The 17,578-nt window shown below is 44.3% G+C and overlaps 1 protein-coding gene across 5 annotated transcripts; it reads right to left on the bottom strand.

Moving 5' to 3' along the window:
- Nucleotides 1–921: 921 nt before the first annotated feature.
- LOC133346469 (zinc finger and SCAN domain-containing protein 32-like) lies at nt 922–16,208 on the bottom strand. Of its 5 annotated transcripts, none has more exons than XM_061558079.1 (6): nt 16,080–16,208; nt 14,029–14,455; nt 13,174–13,376; nt 12,862–13,021; nt 12,430–12,536; nt 10,199–10,445 (listed from the first exon to the last, which is right to left on the bottom strand). In XM_061558079.1, exons 2-6 carry the CDS (start codon nt 14,453–14,455, stop codon nt 10,329–10,331), a joined length of 1,014 nt encoding a protein of 337 aa, XP_061414063.1. In that variant the 5' UTR covers nt 16,080–16,208; the 3' UTR covers nt 10,199–10,328. The 5 variants fall into 5 exon arrangements, with proteins under 5 accessions (XP_061414061.1, XP_061414060.1, XP_061414059.1 ...); XM_061558078.1 differs by having other exon boundaries at nt 12,862–13,039; XM_061558077.1 differs by lacking the exons at nt 10,199–10,445; nt 12,430–12,536; nt 12,862–13,021; nt 13,174–13,376 and adding exons at nt 922–3,382; nt 5,070–5,171; nt 5,787–5,855.
- Between the last annotated feature and the right edge of the window lie 1,370 nt (nt 16,209–17,578).

Below are 17,578 nucleotides of genomic sequence, written 5' to 3' on the forward strand. Positions count from 1 at the left end.
TTTTAATGCAGAGAGCCTTATATAAGGGGAAGACATTGCTGATATGTTACCTGGGAATAAGACATTCCAACTAACAAAAGATAGGCCCGAAGGTAGAGAACGGGGTGTAAAGTAAATCTAGTTTTTGTTACTTTTAAAATACATTATTGAGTATGGTTTATATATGATTAATGTGTATATGTAATGACAGAGTTACACCTGCTGACATGACAAAGTGACACCTGCTGGCCTGGGAAGGGATTCACGGGTACAGGCACAGAGGTAAAAAACCAATCAGGGGAGGTGTATCTGGGGCAAAGGTAACAGGTGGGGCGAGCCGAGATGCTCCAGGAACCTGCTCGAAGGTTCCACGAGAGGGCGTGGCCGGAGGCGGGGCTTAGCCACACCTGGGGGGATATAAGGGGGAGCGGACCCGGAGCTCGTGAGTGGGGTCCTGGGTCCTGGCTGCTGTCGCTGTTCACCGACATCTCTCTCCGTCGTCTGGCCACTTGGAAGATCTCCTGCAGTGGGTTCCATCGCCGTCATCGTCACGCCGCCAGTGACCGGCTGTGCGTGTAGCCAGTAGAGGTGTTATTGCCTCGAGTTATATTCAGTGAGAGGAAGAACCAGTGTTGGCCTGGGTTGTGCCCAGTGTGAGAAATAAATAAGTACACCCTATACGATGTGTCGTGGAAGTCGCTCATTCTATATATTGATATCCAACAACTGATTACGTTTCTTTAATTTAGGTTATCCTTATCTGGTCCAGTAGTTGTTTTTTTCAGGTGTCATGTCACATCTGGAACTTATTCAACGTCTAAAAAATGATTGTGTCCTGTGCTATATGTATATATACATAGGTATTCTTTATGGGCAACATTCATGACGGTGGTGAGGTGTTTTCATCAGTGGTAAGGTGTCTTTCATTTTGCCAAGAAAATTCAGTACTTTTTATTCACAGCCATTGCACAAACCACCATTGCACAAATAGGCCCATCAGGACGCAAATACAGCTGACAGACATTCACAAGGAGTAGAATTCAAAGAGTGCATCAGCATAAAACAAAAAGTGCATGCAATAAATGGCACGGAGAAACATTGTTGAAATGTGCAAATTTTGTGAATTTGCTATCTTTCGTAAGTAGGCACTGAGACATTTCCTGGAAAGGATATTTTTTTAATACCTTTTGCCACTATGGTACATGGCAGAACAATTGCCCAAAACATTAGCCTCTGACGTGTTGTTTTGTATTTCGGCAGTGTTAATGTTGGTGAGGTGTTTTGTCTACACCAATTCCAACATAACTACTCGAGTTTGAGTACATGTGGATATCTAATACATTAAGACGGCGGTTACTGATGTAAATCTGTATATTGTAGGTGGGCTAGAAAACATTTAGTTGGCACATAGTTGAGTCTGCTTATCACAAGAAATTATTGAAAACCAAAATGTTTGAATTTGGGCTTCCAAAATTATAACACGGAGTTTGATTGGTTTTACTCTTATGACAAGGTCAGTTTATCATCATCAGTTGCATTAATTATTGTACTAAATGCATACTGAACACTCCCGATCATCAGTGAAACAAGTAATTGGCCTCCTATGGAGTGTAACAGTAAAGCTGATATAAAGTGATACTTGTACTGTATAATATACGAAGGGAAAACCCTTCCTATATATGATCCTCTTACACACAAAACCCTCATCCATGAATCCTATTTTTAATGGATCCCAAAAAAATATCACAAATTTCTAATGTAAGATATAATTCAAAACAAAGTGTGTTCCCATACTCAAGAACTGGAGTGTGCACATCTCAGTTGCGGGTCTCTTAGCCAGTGGCGGATATTCCCCATTTCTATTACAAGGTCCAGTTATCCCTTGGTACAGCCACTAGTGACTTCCCACAGTGGTAGTACATTTTTATTGATCCCTGAGTGATGGGTCGAGTTTAACGCGGAGATACGAACTATATTGCGCTGCCAAGATGCCAATCAGCCAAATCACGATATGAACAGCATAGTACCTTCATTAGCACGCCCTTTTATCTTTAAGCACTTGTCAGCTCACAAGCTATTCATGGCCTAAGCCCTCACCAATGTGATGATGATGGTGACTGTATTATAATGGAGTCAGATTCACCTTATATTATTTTTCAGAGCCAGTCATCTCAAGAATTCTGTTAGAACTCTGTGAGCTTCAATGACTGAAGTGTGTAGGTGAGAAAAGGGTAGGGAATTAACTCTAGGACTTGTCCTCAGTGGAACTAATAGTGTATTTGTAATTAAGCAACTGGGTTGGGAAGCTACAGTTTCAAGTTGGATACTTTATTTCCATTAGCCAGATGAGAATGTAAGAGATAAGGATAGTCTCATTTGCAAGAGTGACCTGGGTACAGGTATAGTTACTACTGATGAGAAACAAGCGCACATTATAGTGCCAAATAATGTCTCGAATCCAAAATCAAACCCTACTCCCCTGAACATGGCAAAACACTGATTATTAAACCTGGTTCCATGAACCAAGTCGTATTTGAGAAACCATTATTAAAACCAGGTCTCCTGAAGATAAGTCTCCAAACATGAACCCAGAAACTGAGTCCTAGAGCCAAGTCTCAAAACACAAGATCCTGAAACCACTTCCCCTGGAGCTAAGGTGCAAGTTTCAGATACTAAAAACTGGTCTATTTTTCTCAAAATAGTCTAAAAACACCAATACTATAACAGCATATCCTGGAGCCAATTTTGAAAACCAGCCTTCTGAACATGGGTCTCAAGACACCGATCGTAAACCTTTTACGGGAGTCAAAATCTCAGGACAACACCGATCCTGAAACCCAATCTCCCTTCCCCACATTGGCCAAATCTCCTGTCTGCTCTCCGTGGTGCATGCGCTGGTGCATCTTCATGTTGCCGAAATGCGAGAAGGTGTGGCCGCACACTTCGCAGGTGTAGGGCTTCTCTCCGGTGTGCGTGCGCCAGTGTGCCTTCATGTTGGAGTAGTGTGCGAAGGCGCGTCCGCACACGTCGCAGCGGAAGGGACGCTCGCCCGTGTGCGTGATCCAGTGCTTCTTCAGGTTGCAGTGCTGAGAGAACGCGCGCCCGCACACCTCGCAGCAGTACGGCCGCTCGCCCGTGTGCGTGCGCAGGTGCCGCTTCAGGTCGTCCGTCTTGAAGAAGCGGCTTTCGCAGTGCGGGCACTTGTGGGGCCGGACCTTCTCTCGCATCGGCATCTTCGCCCGGGGTTGGGAGCCATGCTGTTGCTGCTGCTGCTGCTGCTGCATTATGGCCGTGGCCACGTCATCCTCGTTGTCATCGTCGTATGGGAGGTGAGAGTTTTGCACGTGCAGGGCTGCCATGTCCTGGATGCTCAGCTCCGAGATCCCTCCTCCTGCATTCTCAGCTGTCGATGCAAAATGGTGAGGAATGTATTCCAGTCGTGTGTTGCACACTTAACACGATAGATTCAGTGACAATGTGTAGCCAGCCCCAGGACTTGAACCAAGGAAGTCAATAGGTGCTGGCTCAGTGTATCAACACAGGCATTAGCCACCCCGAAGCTGAGTTGACACCAACAATTTATTTGAGTGACTGCAACTTGTAATTATTACCCAGAGTTCCCATTTGAATTTAACACACCCAAAGAATTATACATGTCTAAAGATGCATAAGTAATGACAGAGCATGTGTGATGCACTTTCCTGTAACATCTTGGGAAGTGGCATCACTTCTTTATTAAACTAAACTTTTTTTTTATCAGGTAAGGCCCACTGAGCTATGTAGCTCTATTTCAGAAACGACCTGCTCACAATGATAGCTCAATAAAGTGACGAATCAAGTGGAACTTTATAGCAGCCAAATACTCTAAATACATGGCTCATGGACACAGCATCAAGACTAGACCACAGTCTTCAGTAATTGACCTGTCTTTAACACTCTGATGTCACGTGAAAAAAATGCCTGATGCTACACAAAGCAACCTTGAAAAGCACCTTTCGCAACACTCCCTACTTTGTTGATTTGTAAAAAAAAATGCTCTTGAGTGGACCAGTCTTAAAGCCAGACCCTCAATGCATTTCCCATCCTGCAGTTATCTAGTGGGACACTAAGGCTACATATCCTGGAAACCAGTTGGAAGCACGGTTAAATATTTTCAGTTAGAAATGCACTTTCTTGACCGAAATTGTGATATTCAGTCATGTCACCATCTTGACCTCCAGTGATAACACTGAAGTGCGACCTAACGTGTGTAGAGCGGAGAATGTTTGACTGAAAACACCGTACAGTTGCACAGTGAACAATCATTGCAACCCCAACATGACCACAGCTTATGGTGAGATCTCCCAACATAAGTTGATGAAGGGACTGTTAAATACATACCTGTTAACCCTTTATCAGTGCCAACCTTATTACAGACCAATTCGGACCTTATTGGTCACCCCGTGCCCTTATAAACCTCAATGTTCATCCTACAAAGTCCCATCACAAGGGAGAAACACAAACAAATAGACGAAAACAATTTTTTTTGCCTGTATTGAAATGGCTGTACGCCGTATGGACCTGAAAACTAAATTTCCCTGTACAATAATGCGGGTAAACCATATGGGTGGACAGGTATGTAAGTAGCTGGAGTCCACGTCACCATTGACAATGTCAGAAAACCTCATGACCCAAGCGACATCACAACTTTGAATGCATGATGGGAGCTATGCAGGTATACAACATCATAATGACCTAAAACTCACATTGCCATCACTTGAGTATGTCTAGGTAAATTTGGTCAGCAAATAGAGCGCATAAAACCGGTCGGATGGTTCAAATTGCAGATAAGGTATACTAAAGCCACCATCCTCGAATATATAACATGAGTTCCAACTTGTGGGTAGTCCAGCAGTAGTTACTTCATGGAGGAAAAGGCCCCAATTATAGGTATGTACAATTTCCACCTCCAGTAGAGCTATCAAACACAACGAGGACTGACCAATTCTCCTTTGAGACACTTGGACTTTGATTGACTATTAGATTACAGTTTCACCGACCTTTAAGAGGACAACACACCCCCTGTGGTTTGGAATATCAGCCACACTTACAAGCGAACTGTTTATGGGCAGGAATTCCTGCTGTCAGCGCTTCCATCTCAGATCTGGAGAGACCGGGTCTCACCCCGCGTTGCTCCGACACTTGAGTGATTCCTGTTGACACAAATAACTGTGATCAGCTCTGTCACGAGTGCTGACATGGTTAACAGGGAGCAGGGGAGCACACGTTAGAGATAAGGATGAACGTGTTTCCTATTACTTGACTCAGTGTGAGCAGTGGCCAATGGAGACTTCACTTCTAGGGTCTTATATGAGTAGTGAAATAGTGTTCGTGTAGTGTGCTAGTGCATTAGTTTAATTATTAGATTTGAGGTCGTGCAGTGATTGTTTAGTGCATTCGTGAAGTTTGTTAATGCATCAGTGTATGAAGATAGTGGTAGTGTTTTAGGTTAGTATTAGTATATTAGTAAAGTATCTTGTATTAGTGGGGTGTGAGGGAATTAGCATCATAAAATGCATTCGCGAATTAGTGTGGCGTAAGTGTATTAGTGTGCCTTGCATTCATGTAGTGTGGTGTCGTGTGTTAATGGAGTGCATTAGTGTAGTTTGGTATATGAGTGCAGTGATTTGCAGTTGATAATACTGTCACGTGGCATGTTTACAATGTTAAATATTACAAAGTACAATAGAGAATTGTTTAACATTGTAATGTGGTGAATTGTATTTAATGTATTGCACTGTATTGCATTTATTAAATTACACTTCTACCTTCATCTGAGTCTTCATGTTCAGTTTTAATTTCATGCCAAGCCTGAACTGGATCCTCTTCAACTTGCCCTGCCAACAAACAACCATATTCTCAACAGTATAATACGTTCAAATATATTCAAGGTGGTTTTTATAGTTGCGTAAGTCTACCAATAATATTCAATTGTGCTATCAGAGCAATATCATGAGATTAATACATTTCTGTCTTAAAACTTTCACAGTGAGCAGTGTCACATCGCGTGTCAAGAGAATGGACATGAGAGATGATTGGTCCACACCACAGAGAGCTTTCTTTTGAGCCGAGTCTCAAAACGGTGTTAAACCAGAGACTAGGCTCAAAAGAAAGCCGTCTCTGGTGTGGACCAATCAGTTTAAAAGACAATGCATATATTATCAGAGTATGTTTTTTGCTTACATTCTGACCACACGTATTGTGGTTAATGCAGACATCATTCCTTGTAAAAAGGTTTCAGTTTGGTGTTTTAACATCTTAACACCTGTTTTGTTGCCAGAAAAAAGGGGAAAACCTATTCTCATATGTTGGTACTGGCAAAGGAGGTCCCATGATGAAGTTGCAAGAATGGTGAAATGTTTTTTTGTCCTGAGGTTGTAAAGAGATGTGAAATGTACCGATAAATGTAGCTGCAATATGGTCACAACTGTATGAATCATGGCAATGTCTAATCAAAATGTGTAGAATGCCTGCACTCCGGATGTGAGCATGTTTGTGATGACATAAGTGGTAGACGGGATGATACTGCTCCAGATAATGTAATTCGTATTGCGATGGTGATTTTGGATAACAGTCATGTAGACAGTACATATCTGCAGTTGAAGGGATAAGTGTGAGAATAGTTCAATCAATAAGCCATGCGAAGCTGAATGTTAGGAAATATTAATGTAAGACCATATAGAAAGCAGTATTCTTGTGTGTTCTTTATTTGCTAATTTGTATGTAAAAGCATAGTCTTGTCTCAATGCTGCTGTTCCACCCCTTTATCAACATTGCCAGAATCCATACAGTTGCTACCAAATGGCAACTTCACTGCCCAATAAAATCACTTGTCCACACTCTGAGGAGTGCAGTTTTGGAAGAACGTAACCATCATTGATCACATTATATGTGTACCACAAAGTGGAAAAAAGTGAAAAACGAGTACTGGACATACGTACCAGTGTCACGCCTTTTTTTAGCAACCTTTTATAAGTAACATTTTACTGATATAGGTTACAGAATGAAGTCTCTTTACCGAATGAAACACTGATTTAGTAGGCCAATGTTCCGTGCAATGTCATTACCATGACTCACAAACCATCCCCACCACTGTTCGACTGACAGCACTTCCATCACTAGTCCTCACTACAACCGTCATAACCACCATCACCAACACCACGACCACAGTACTTACCATCCCCACAACCACCACCATCCCAACCACCACCACCACCACCTCCCAGCCTCTGCACAGACAGCAGCAGCTCCCGGCTCAGGCCGCTGAACAGCGCAAACAGCACGTCCACGAGGCCTCCCAGCGTCACATCGCCAGGAGAGGCGGCGGTGTCCCAGCGCGTCTCATCATGTTGCTCTGAGCCCTGCAGGGCCTTCACCACCTGCCGCAGCACGGCGTAGAAGCCGAAGGGAAGGCGGTCACGCGCCGTGGCCAGTAGCTCAGCCCGCACGAGGCCATCCCCGACGCAGGCACGCAGGACCCCGTAGTCCCGGATGCCCAGCTCCGAGTCTATGGCTCGGGCCACCTCTGCGTTTACGCCCTGCGCCTTCAGCCACGCTGGAAAGTCCCCACTCGGTTCCAGCAATGGGGTGGCCACCGCACACGCCATCTGTACAATTCGGAGGCCGAGATGAATGGACATTGAGGTCAATTTGTTTACATTACCAACCCCGCTGGAATGATTGGCCGCGTTTACCCTCGTGCAGGATTTTAATGCTCGCACTTCTGATGAGGTGCAATAACGCTGTTTTCCACCTGTCCAGATGGAACGCAATAACCTAAACAGGTACATGTCATATTCTTGGTTCTTTCGGTAAAGTCACGTAGAAGGAAAATAATAAAATAATGTAAATATATAACAATAAAAATTGACAGCAAGAAAATTTGAAAAAAGTGGCGTTTCACGTGATCCCACAGCAGGGCACTGGCATAAGTGACAATTGCAAGAATGAGAATAGGTTTTCCCGTTTTTCCTAGCAACAAAACAGGTGTTAAGATGTTAAAACACCAAACTGAAACATTTTCCAAGGAATCATGTCTGCATTAACCACAATACTTGTGGTCAGAATGCAAACAAAAAACATACTCTGATAATATATGCATTGTCCTTGAAACTGATTGGTCCACACCAGAGACAGCTTTCTTTCGAGCCTCGTCTTAAAACGGTGTTAGACCAGAGACTAGGCTTAAAAGAAAGCTGTCTCTGGTGTGGACCAACCAGTTTCAAAGACAATGCATATATTACCAGAGTATGTTTTTTGTTTGCATTCTGACCACAAGTATTGTGCTTAATGCAGACATGATTCCCAGCACCTCCTACCGTGGAGTGCTGATGTTATCTCAGTGGTGAAATGTGTCGTGATGATACGATCCTCAGTGGTTCATGTATAAATGCGATGATGTCATCTCAACACCCATCACCCGATTGTCGACTCAGTAATCTCTGCTCTGATTTCGCATTTCGCATACCCTTATTGTCATGCATAACAACGCATGGAGCTCGGAACCTTTGCATTTGTTTCTTAGACCGCACAATGACCTGCATGCAAGTGCCCAATGTGAGTTTCGCAAACCTCTATAACCCCTTTGTAATGTATAATGTAACATTATACAAGCAAAGCTGATCGCACGAACCAACTCACTCGGTCACGTTTGACAGTGCACCCGATAACAATGTTTGCAATTCAGTGGCTTTTTAAAATGCAAGTTTTCTTTTTTCCTTTTTTAGAAGTTACATAACCCCCGAGTACATTGCATCGTTCGCAAGCGTTTATACTGCCGAGGCAAGCGCGTTTGTAAGTCACAATCTGCATAAACAAGCGCGTTTACAATTCGCAGACAGCACAGGCGAGGGCGGTTGTATTTTATAGACCGCACAAGCAGCCACAGGCCCCGCGTCCCCCACCGCTCGCTGCCACTGCGCGGAGCGGGCGGAGATTTGCGAGAGCGCGGGACGAGGGCAACGACGCCGGCGCCACCACCACCACCACATCCCTCCGTCTTGCCTCGTTTACCTCAAAGATGAAGGCGGACAGCGAATGGCCCCGCGCGGAGACTTGGCGAGAGATATTGAGGGAATTATTTCAGGTCGTTCGGCGTCGGCGGTGGCCCCGGACCGTGAATGTAGCGGTCAAGTGCGGGCCCCGGACCGTGAATTGGAAGCCCCCCTCACCTCCCCCCTACCTCCCTCCCCCCGGGTTGGGCCCGGACCGTGGATTGGAAGCCCCCCTCACCTCCCCCCTACCTCCCTCCCCCCGGGTTGGGCCCGGACCGTGAATTGGAAGCCCCCCTCACCTCCCCCCTACCTCCCTCCCCCCGGGTTGGGCCCGGACCGTGGATTGGAAGCCCCCCACCTCCCCCCCCACCCCACCTCCCCCCCCAATCCACCTCCCCCCCCACCCCACCTCCCCCCCCACCCCACCTCCCTCCCCCACCTCCCCCCCCACCCCACCTCCCTCCCCCCACCTCCCCCCCCACCCCACCTCCCTCCCCCCACCTCCCCCCCCACCCCACCTCCCTCCCCCCCTCCCCGGGCTGGCCCGGACCGTTAATTGGAAGCCTCCCCCCACCTCCGCCCCCCCCCGGGTCGGCCCCGGCCGTGAATTGTTAGCCCCCCCACCTCCCTCCCCCGGGTTGGCCCCGGACCGTGAATTGAAACCAGACACGCTGACCAAGTGACAGGGGGACGTGGGGAGATGGGGTGGTCTCTGGGGAGGAGGTGGTCCCGGTGAACCCTTACGCCAGCAGTGTTTCAGCTGCTGCGACTGTGGCCTCTGCTCTTGACTCGACCGATGTTTGTTGAAGCTTGCAAGTCACTCGCACATCTCGGCCCCGTCAGTTTGACCCAGGCTTACCCACCAACTTGGAAGAAGGCCCTTTGATGATCATGAGCAGATTAGGGATCCTGAACGCATGAAGAATAAACCCAAAGCTACTACTGGCCTCCGATGGTTACAGCTCTTATCAGGGTAATTCAGCGGCGGTGTACGTTTTTGCTACATGGCTACGTTACGGTATGGTAACATTGGGCATCAACATTGTGGCAGGGCGAATTAGTATGTTTTGAAATACGTTACCACGACATTGGAGAATGACGTTTCAATTTTACATTTCTACCTCATGATAAATTGAATATTCAAGAAAAATGCACGCAACATGTAGTTATATTAATGATGTATTTAAACTCACAAAGTTACAATGAATATACAACCTTTAAACAAGTCACTAAAGATGGCATGCTCCTGTCATGTTAACTGCCATAAAAAATATATGTATATATAGTTCTAGCTATAAAACGTATATATATGGTATTTTAAGGTTGTATTGATTGCCATTTTAAAGAACAAGATCCATGTGTCTCCACAATGTCAGATGAAGACACGGGGTGGCTGGGCTGGTTTTCATTCTTCATCGTTATGACTTCAGGTTCCTGAAAGGAATAAGGTTTACATTAGAAACAATGTGAACTAGATGCAGTTGTTTTCACGCTTTCAAACACAGGCTTCCATGTGTTACCTGTATTATGTACAATACTTCAATGGCCACCTGCAAATTCCCAAGGCCTGTTTGTACGTATAAAATATAGGGTTTTTTTACGTTTAATACGTATTGGGCTATTTAAATATACATTTTAGGACAATCAATTTCTTTTCACACGTTGAGTATGTAAGATACTGTAGAGTATTACCGGTACAAAGTTTCATCAGTTTCTACAGCAATGCAATTCAAAGAAAACAGTTTTTCTTCAATTTGGTAAAAAATAATTCCTATTATTTCTGATTAAACCTTCCAAACACAAGTTTACCTGTGCAAAAACAGCATATGGTTAATACATTTAAGAGATTACACTACGATAAACCGAGTTATGTGGCTTATAAAAGCATGAGAAATAAGCGTTTAATGGCTTTACAAAATGCTACCACAAAGCGTACTCTCTCGTGAAATATATACAATATATATAAATACCTTAATCTGTATGTGTAAAAAACTCTATGGTGCTTCCCGACAATGTAGAAAGCTTAAATTTGGTACATAGGTAGCTTTTAGGACACAAACAGGAAAATCCGAAAAACTGAGATTTTTCATTTTAAGACCCCCAAATCCAGTGGCGGCTCCTGCAAAATCTCTCAGGGGGGGCAAATGTCTGGATGATTGATAAGGATAAGGTCCACCAATGCAATGGATAAATTAACAGCTTAAGCATGTAAAGGCAACTTCACTTCTTTAATATTAATGAAAAATAAAGTGACTCTTACAATACATCTTGTTTGTTTCTATACTCACTATTATTACAATCCACTCAATTTCTTTTATTAAAGATTCCACTAGGTGGCGACAAATAATATTGTTGACTGAAACGTGCTTACGTATGATGACGTAAGCACGTTAGTGCGAGACCTCCCGGAAGCCATATAGAAGGCATTGGAGCGCCCGCCGTTCGAAAAAAAACATCTTTAAATGTAAGTCTATGGGAACACTCTGGGCGATTCTCAGCCAGAGTGAAATCGCCCAAAAAAAGGCGGTACTCCACAGAACGTGACATGACGCTGATTGGACTATATCCAGAGGCACAATAACGGCTAGCGTAACTCTGTGGTTGAATGACATTGGTGGTGCGTCGCCCAATCGCCCTAATGAAGAAACCGCCCCTGCCCAAATCTCGATTTTAAGTGTCCGATAAACATGTTTGTGCGTGTCATTCAGAAACCGTTCAATATATAAGATTTAGTTTTTTTTCCTTTAATAGAGCGTTAAACAGCAAATAATATTAAAACGAGAACCATTTTTCTACCTTTTGTTTTTATTGATTTCAAATTAAAGTGGGTTTGAACGAAAAATATGCATTTTATGATGTTCAAATCTGAATAGTTCGAAAACGGTATTAAATCCATTAATTTTTGTTCTTTCTAATAAAAACGGAATCTTTAAATTGAGCAGTTTCCGATGGGTACGTCTTTAAAGATACATTGAATCAAGTCAAAAACATTTTTTGCGGAAAAATAATAGTTTTTTAGGTACTTGTTAAGTGTCTGATCGTAGATACATATTATAAAAAATCATATCAGGTTAGTTATTATATTTATTGACAACTTTTGCCTGGCAAAGACAGACCTCATGAACTAGTTCTGTAATAAAATTTTGTTTGTGGAAGAGAATAAAATAGTATTACAAAATTCAAACGGGGAAGAAAAATGCTTTTGAAAAAGGTTTCGAACTTTAATACAGGATCCCATCTCTCAAATAAATGTACATTTAAATACTGAATGATGTCTGAAGAACATGTAACAGCGAAGACTTGTTTTTGCAATCATTTACAGGACTGAAAGTCAAAACTGAAACAAAAGCAGAAAAATTCACCATTCCCAAGCAAATTTCTAAACAGTAAAAAAATAAACTAGCAGCATGAACATCACCTTGTAATTTGCACCTCCTCGTTTGTTCGGGGAATGCTTCAGGGTTTCTGCGATCTCTACCTCTATCTCCTTCACCTTTGCTCTTGGGTAGCTTTTTAAGCAAGCTCCTGTAGAAAAAGTGGAAACACGTAGAATTTGATTCATGCTCTAGATATTGTTTGACGTGAACAAAACACTTTAGATAGTTGAAAGCTTGCATAATCATTACTTTTAACTTGTTGGGATACAGACACGCAAAAGATAACTTATAATTATCTGCAGTGACTGCCGATAAAAATGAAATATATCACAATTCATACGTATAAATATTGTATGTTTTCGTATGGATGTCATTGCCACAAATCTTGTGCATCATTAAATAAAAATAACATGAGAAACAGGTTTGATTTCTGACAAAATAGGGAAAAAGCAAGGTTTATAACATATACTTACTAGTCAACACCATAAAAACTGGAAGATCTATGAGGGGCGTCTTTCCCTTTCTCCCTCTGAGGCTATAGTTTGACCACAGTGCATTGGTGCCGAGCCTTTTCATCATTCGCCGGACACTGTCCCGAACATTACATCCACCCAGTGAACTCAGATAGGAAATCTGTGAAGTACATTTAAGCTGTTTTGAAAAAAAGCAGTTCTTAAAATTACATCGAATACAGCATACACTTTATTATGATACACATTAAACAGATAGCTTGTCTAAAATATAAAGCAAATGTGTTCTTTGCATTTACTGAAGACGTAAAATACCATTTCCATTTTGAGGTTTTCATCCGTGTTAATTCTACAGCAAAGCTCTTCAAGTTCATCCGTGTCGTTGATTGGGTTGGGGAGGACATCATCTAAGCCCTCATTTACAACACTTCTGTTCGCAAGTGTTTGCAGAAGGCATAACTGCTCCATCTGGTTTTCTATAATGGTGTCCAGTTTGAGTAGGACTTGGCTCTGGAAATCTGTAACACAGGAATCATATTCATTCTTCTTTCTAGATAGCAAAACAAATAACTGAGGCTGTGCAGCAGCGTTTCTGTATCTTTCCGTGTACTGTGTCAGAGCACTCAGCCGGGCAGCTTAAGAAAATAGTTTGTTGTCGACCGCCCAGAAACCGTGTTATAACGGCAGCGTTCCGTGTTATAACAGGCACATACTCTTTGGTTCTTTCGGTAAAGTCACGTAGGTATATTTATAGGTATATTTATACCTACGTGACTTTACCGAAACAACCAAAGAGTATGGATTCTTGAAGTCACGAAAACTTCAAATCAAGATTATAACGGGCACGTTCGGTGTTGTGCAAAAAGCGTTTCCTAATGGGACCGCATTATAACGAAAACACGTTGCGTAAACACGCATTAATGTAAGAAATTATTTATTTTGATTTAATGGCACACATGTAAAAGAGAAGTAACAAAAACTCACTGAAGCCGTGCCTATGTGGGTATGAGTCCTTTGAAAGTCTGACCTGTTCTATCGACAGCACATCTCCCACTATTCCTTACTGCATCTCCGATTAGCATGGTTCGCTACATACGGTGCAAAAGAAGTTCAACATACATACATAATCCTCATAAACACTACCAGCAATACCACTACCACAGTACCTACCATCCCCACAACCACCACCATCCCAACCACCACCATCACCTCCCAGCCTCTGCACAGACAGCAGCAGCTCCCGGCTCAGGCCTCTGAACAGCGCAAACAGCACGTCCACGAGGCCTCCCAGCGACACATCGCCAGGAGACGCGGCGGTGTCCCAGCGCGTCTCATTATGGGGCTCGGAACTCTGTAGGCCCTTCACCACATGCCGCAGCACAGCGTAGTAGCCAAAGGGCAGGCGGTCGCGTGCCGTGGCCAGCAGCTCAGCCCGCACGAGGCCATCCCCGACACAGGCACACAGGACCCCGTAGTCCCGGATGCCCAGCTCCGAGTCTATGGCCCGGGCCACCTCCGCGTTCACACCCTGCGCCTCCAGCCACGCCGGGAAGTCCCCACTCGGTTCCAGCACTGGGGTTGCCACCTCGCACTCCATCTGTACAATTCAGAGACAGAGATGAATTGGACGTTCAGTTCCAGTTCTTTACATTATACAGTAATACAAAGGTGTTATTTATTTTATCGACCCTGGTGTAATGATTAGTTGAGTTTACCCTGGCACAGGATAGAAAAAATCTCGACCTTATGATTGTGGGTCAGGTACAAGGGGCTGTGTTCCACCTGACCAAATGGAACAGGATAACATGAACAGGTCAAAGTCAGCGTCAACCCGCTCGAAAGATCAGTGGGTCAGTGCTCGTATCTGTTTGCAGCACTGATGCCGTGGTGAAAATTCAACTTTACAATGGCAGGGGGAGAATTTACAAAGTAACCATGCTTTACTTCCAACAAAGTGGTCCGGATTTTATCTACCCCAAAGGTATAAGGGGTTGAATCAACCACTGACTAGGTTGGATGTGGAGTGTTGATGTCGTCTCAGTGGTGGATGTGGAGTCTTGATGTCATCTCAGCAGTGAACCTGTAGTGCTGATGTTATCTCAGTGGTGAACGTGTAGTGATGATGCTTTCTCAGTGGTTCACGTATCAAGTGTTGATGTTATCTCAGCACCCACTACCTGATAGCGTACTCCTTCACAGTCGTAACCTGCCCTCTTATTCCACGTATCACAAACAAACCCCAATTGTAATGCATACACCGCATGGGGCTCAGAACTTTTGTATTTTGTAGCTCGCACAAGGCCCTGTATTTAAAAGACTAAACTGAGAAGCCTAATGTGAATTTCACGAACACAAACCAAGGTGCAAGTGAACAAACTCAAAGGGTTATCCCCGTTTGTAATGTATGCGGTATATATTTTAAAAAGCTAGATTTGTGTTTTAACTGGATGCTCATGTGCATCAACTCCCCCCCTCCATTCAATCTTATGCAACTTGTTTTATTATTTCCCTTCTACGTGACTTCACCGAAAGAACCAAGAATATTTAACTTATTGTCCCGAGATGCAGTTTGTCATTAGAATAACGGATTTTTGGGAGGTCAAATCGCGTAAACGTGTTGTTAAACCCACCACCAGCCAATTAGTAAGGCTTGCCACTTAAAACAGAACGTTGTGTGTTGACAGAGAGAGAGAGAGCAAACCCACACACATTTAAAATCCGAGTAACGTCGTTTCACCAATAAATACAACCCGGCAAATCATCACCACCACCACCACCATCAGGGCCAGCTTTGTCATTATAAGTTACACAACTCCCCGCCTTCCAACGCAACGGCTTGCAAGCCACGTACCGCTAAGGCAAGCGCGTTTGTTTATTTAAAAACAAAGACACAGAGATAAAAACAAAGAAACAGAGATGAAACTCTCCCACGAACAGCAGCGAAAGACGAAGACGGCGTTCGGACGTCCACGCCACAGTCGACTAATGGGGGGGGAGAGGGGGGGGGCAGAACGCTCCGCATTGAAAATCGCAGCGCGCATTGACACCGCGGTTACAATTCCGTAGAGCGGATAGGCGCCCTCCTCCCCCCGCCAGTCTCAGCCGGCCAGGGGCCCTCTCGCGTCGCGGTGAGGGGAGGCGAGCGGGTAGAAGGAGGAGGTGATGACACGGTGCGATGTGGGTGCGGCTGGGCAGCGATGTCAGCGGTGCCATTGGGCTACCTTTTTAATGAAGATGAAGAAGAATTGTCCGCCAATCCGCGAACTTGACTAGAGACAAGTGGCAGGATCACGAAAAAGTGCAGCGGCCACCGCTTGAGCGGGCGGCCCTGGACCGCGAATGTCACCGATCAAATGCGGGCCCCGGACCGCGGATCGAACTCTCCCCGTCGTGTGGCCCCGGACCGTGGATTAGGACCAGTCAGGTCTTTAATTTCTTATTTCACGGCTCACGTCGACGGCGGATTTGGCGAGCGAGAGCGCGGCTTTTACGTTGTGGTTGTTGAGTGTCACCGCCGTTGACGGACGGCCTCCTTTAGTGATTGTGAATCGGGCATTGATGAGCATACACCGGTCAACCCCTTATCAGTCGTGGCCCTGGCTTATTGCAGACCAATTTATCACCGCATTGGTCACCACCGTGCCCCTTATAAATATCAACGTTCATCCTGCAAAAGTCCCATCATAAGAGAGAAACACAAACAAATAGGCAACACAAAAATATTTTTACAGAATAGTTTGTTGTGTGTACTCATACCCGTCAACACCTTATCAGTGGCCCTTCATTATTACAGACCGATGCAGACCGCATTGGTCACCCCCATGCCCTCATACATCTCAACGTTCATCCTGCAAAAGTCCCATCACAAGAGAGAAACACAAACAAATAGGCAACACAAAAATATTGGGTTTTTTTACAGAATAGTTTGTTGTCTGTTCTCATACCCGTCAACACCTTATCAGTGGCCCATCATTATTCCAGACCAATTCAGACCTTGTTGATCACCCCGTGCCCCTCATAAATCTCAAGGTTCAAACAAATGGACAATCTTTTTTGTTGCCCTATTGAAACGGCTGTACAACGTATGGACCTGAAAAGTCATTTTGCCTGTACAATAAAACGGGGTTAAAACGTGTGGGTTGACAGCTATGGATTAGCACAGTTGGCCACGGACGGTGCGAACGAAGTTCAACAAACTGCACGTGCATTGGAGTCGTTCTTTGCTCCACGAGTTCTCTGTTCTGGGTGGTGACCACGGCACGCACACTGGTGAAGAGATACTCTTAGGTTTTTTCGGTAAAGTCACGTAGGTAAAAAATAAAATAATAGAATAATAATAATAATAAATTATAATATAAATAAAATAATGATAGTGATTTATTATTTTACTTCTATTATACTTTCTATCATTTTAATTTTTAATTTTTTACCGACGTGACTTTACCGAAAAAAACCTAAGAGTATGAATCCTTGCAGTCACGAAAGCTTCAAATCTGGTGGAGAGATGTTTTAAATGTTCGTGAGCCCTCGTGAATCTCGGTTGTGGTCCATAAGCTTCGTGAGCGATGGATCGTCTTGCGTCGGAGTCTCTCGCGAGACTCTTTGACGATTCCCCCTATCGGCTTTCCAAGCATCATCGTCGCCTGGGTTGAGGTGGCATTGTTGGGAGGTTATTAAGGTCCGCGGGTTCAGAGGTTACCTCTCGCTGCGTGACTTCTGG

Source organism: Lethenteron reissneri, chromosome 24, assembly GCF_015708825.2.
Source record: "Lethenteron reissneri isolate LAM-NWPU_2019-01 chromosome 24, ASM1570882v1, whole genome shotgun sequence".
NCBI classification, from domain to species: Eukaryota; Metazoa; Chordata; class Hyperoartia; order Petromyzontiformes; family Petromyzontidae; genus Lethenteron; species Lethenteron reissneri.

What these genes read in the sequence shown, in the direction of transcription:
- LOC133346469 (XM_061558075.1), bottom strand. Translation starts at nt 7,625, where the DNA reads ATGGCGTGTGCGGTGGCCACCCCATTGCTGGAACCGAGTGGGGACTTT. An exon ending in ACATGAAGACTCAGATGAAG is followed by an intron (nt 5,172 to 5,786) that starts GTAGAAGTGTAA and finishes TTGTGTCAACAG; the next exon opens with GAATCACTCAAGTGTCGGAG. An exon ending in TGCCCATAAACAGTTCGCTT is followed by an intron (nt 3,383 to 5,069) that starts GTAAGTGTGGCT and finishes TTGCATCGACAG; the next exon opens with CTGAGAATGCAGGAGGAGGG.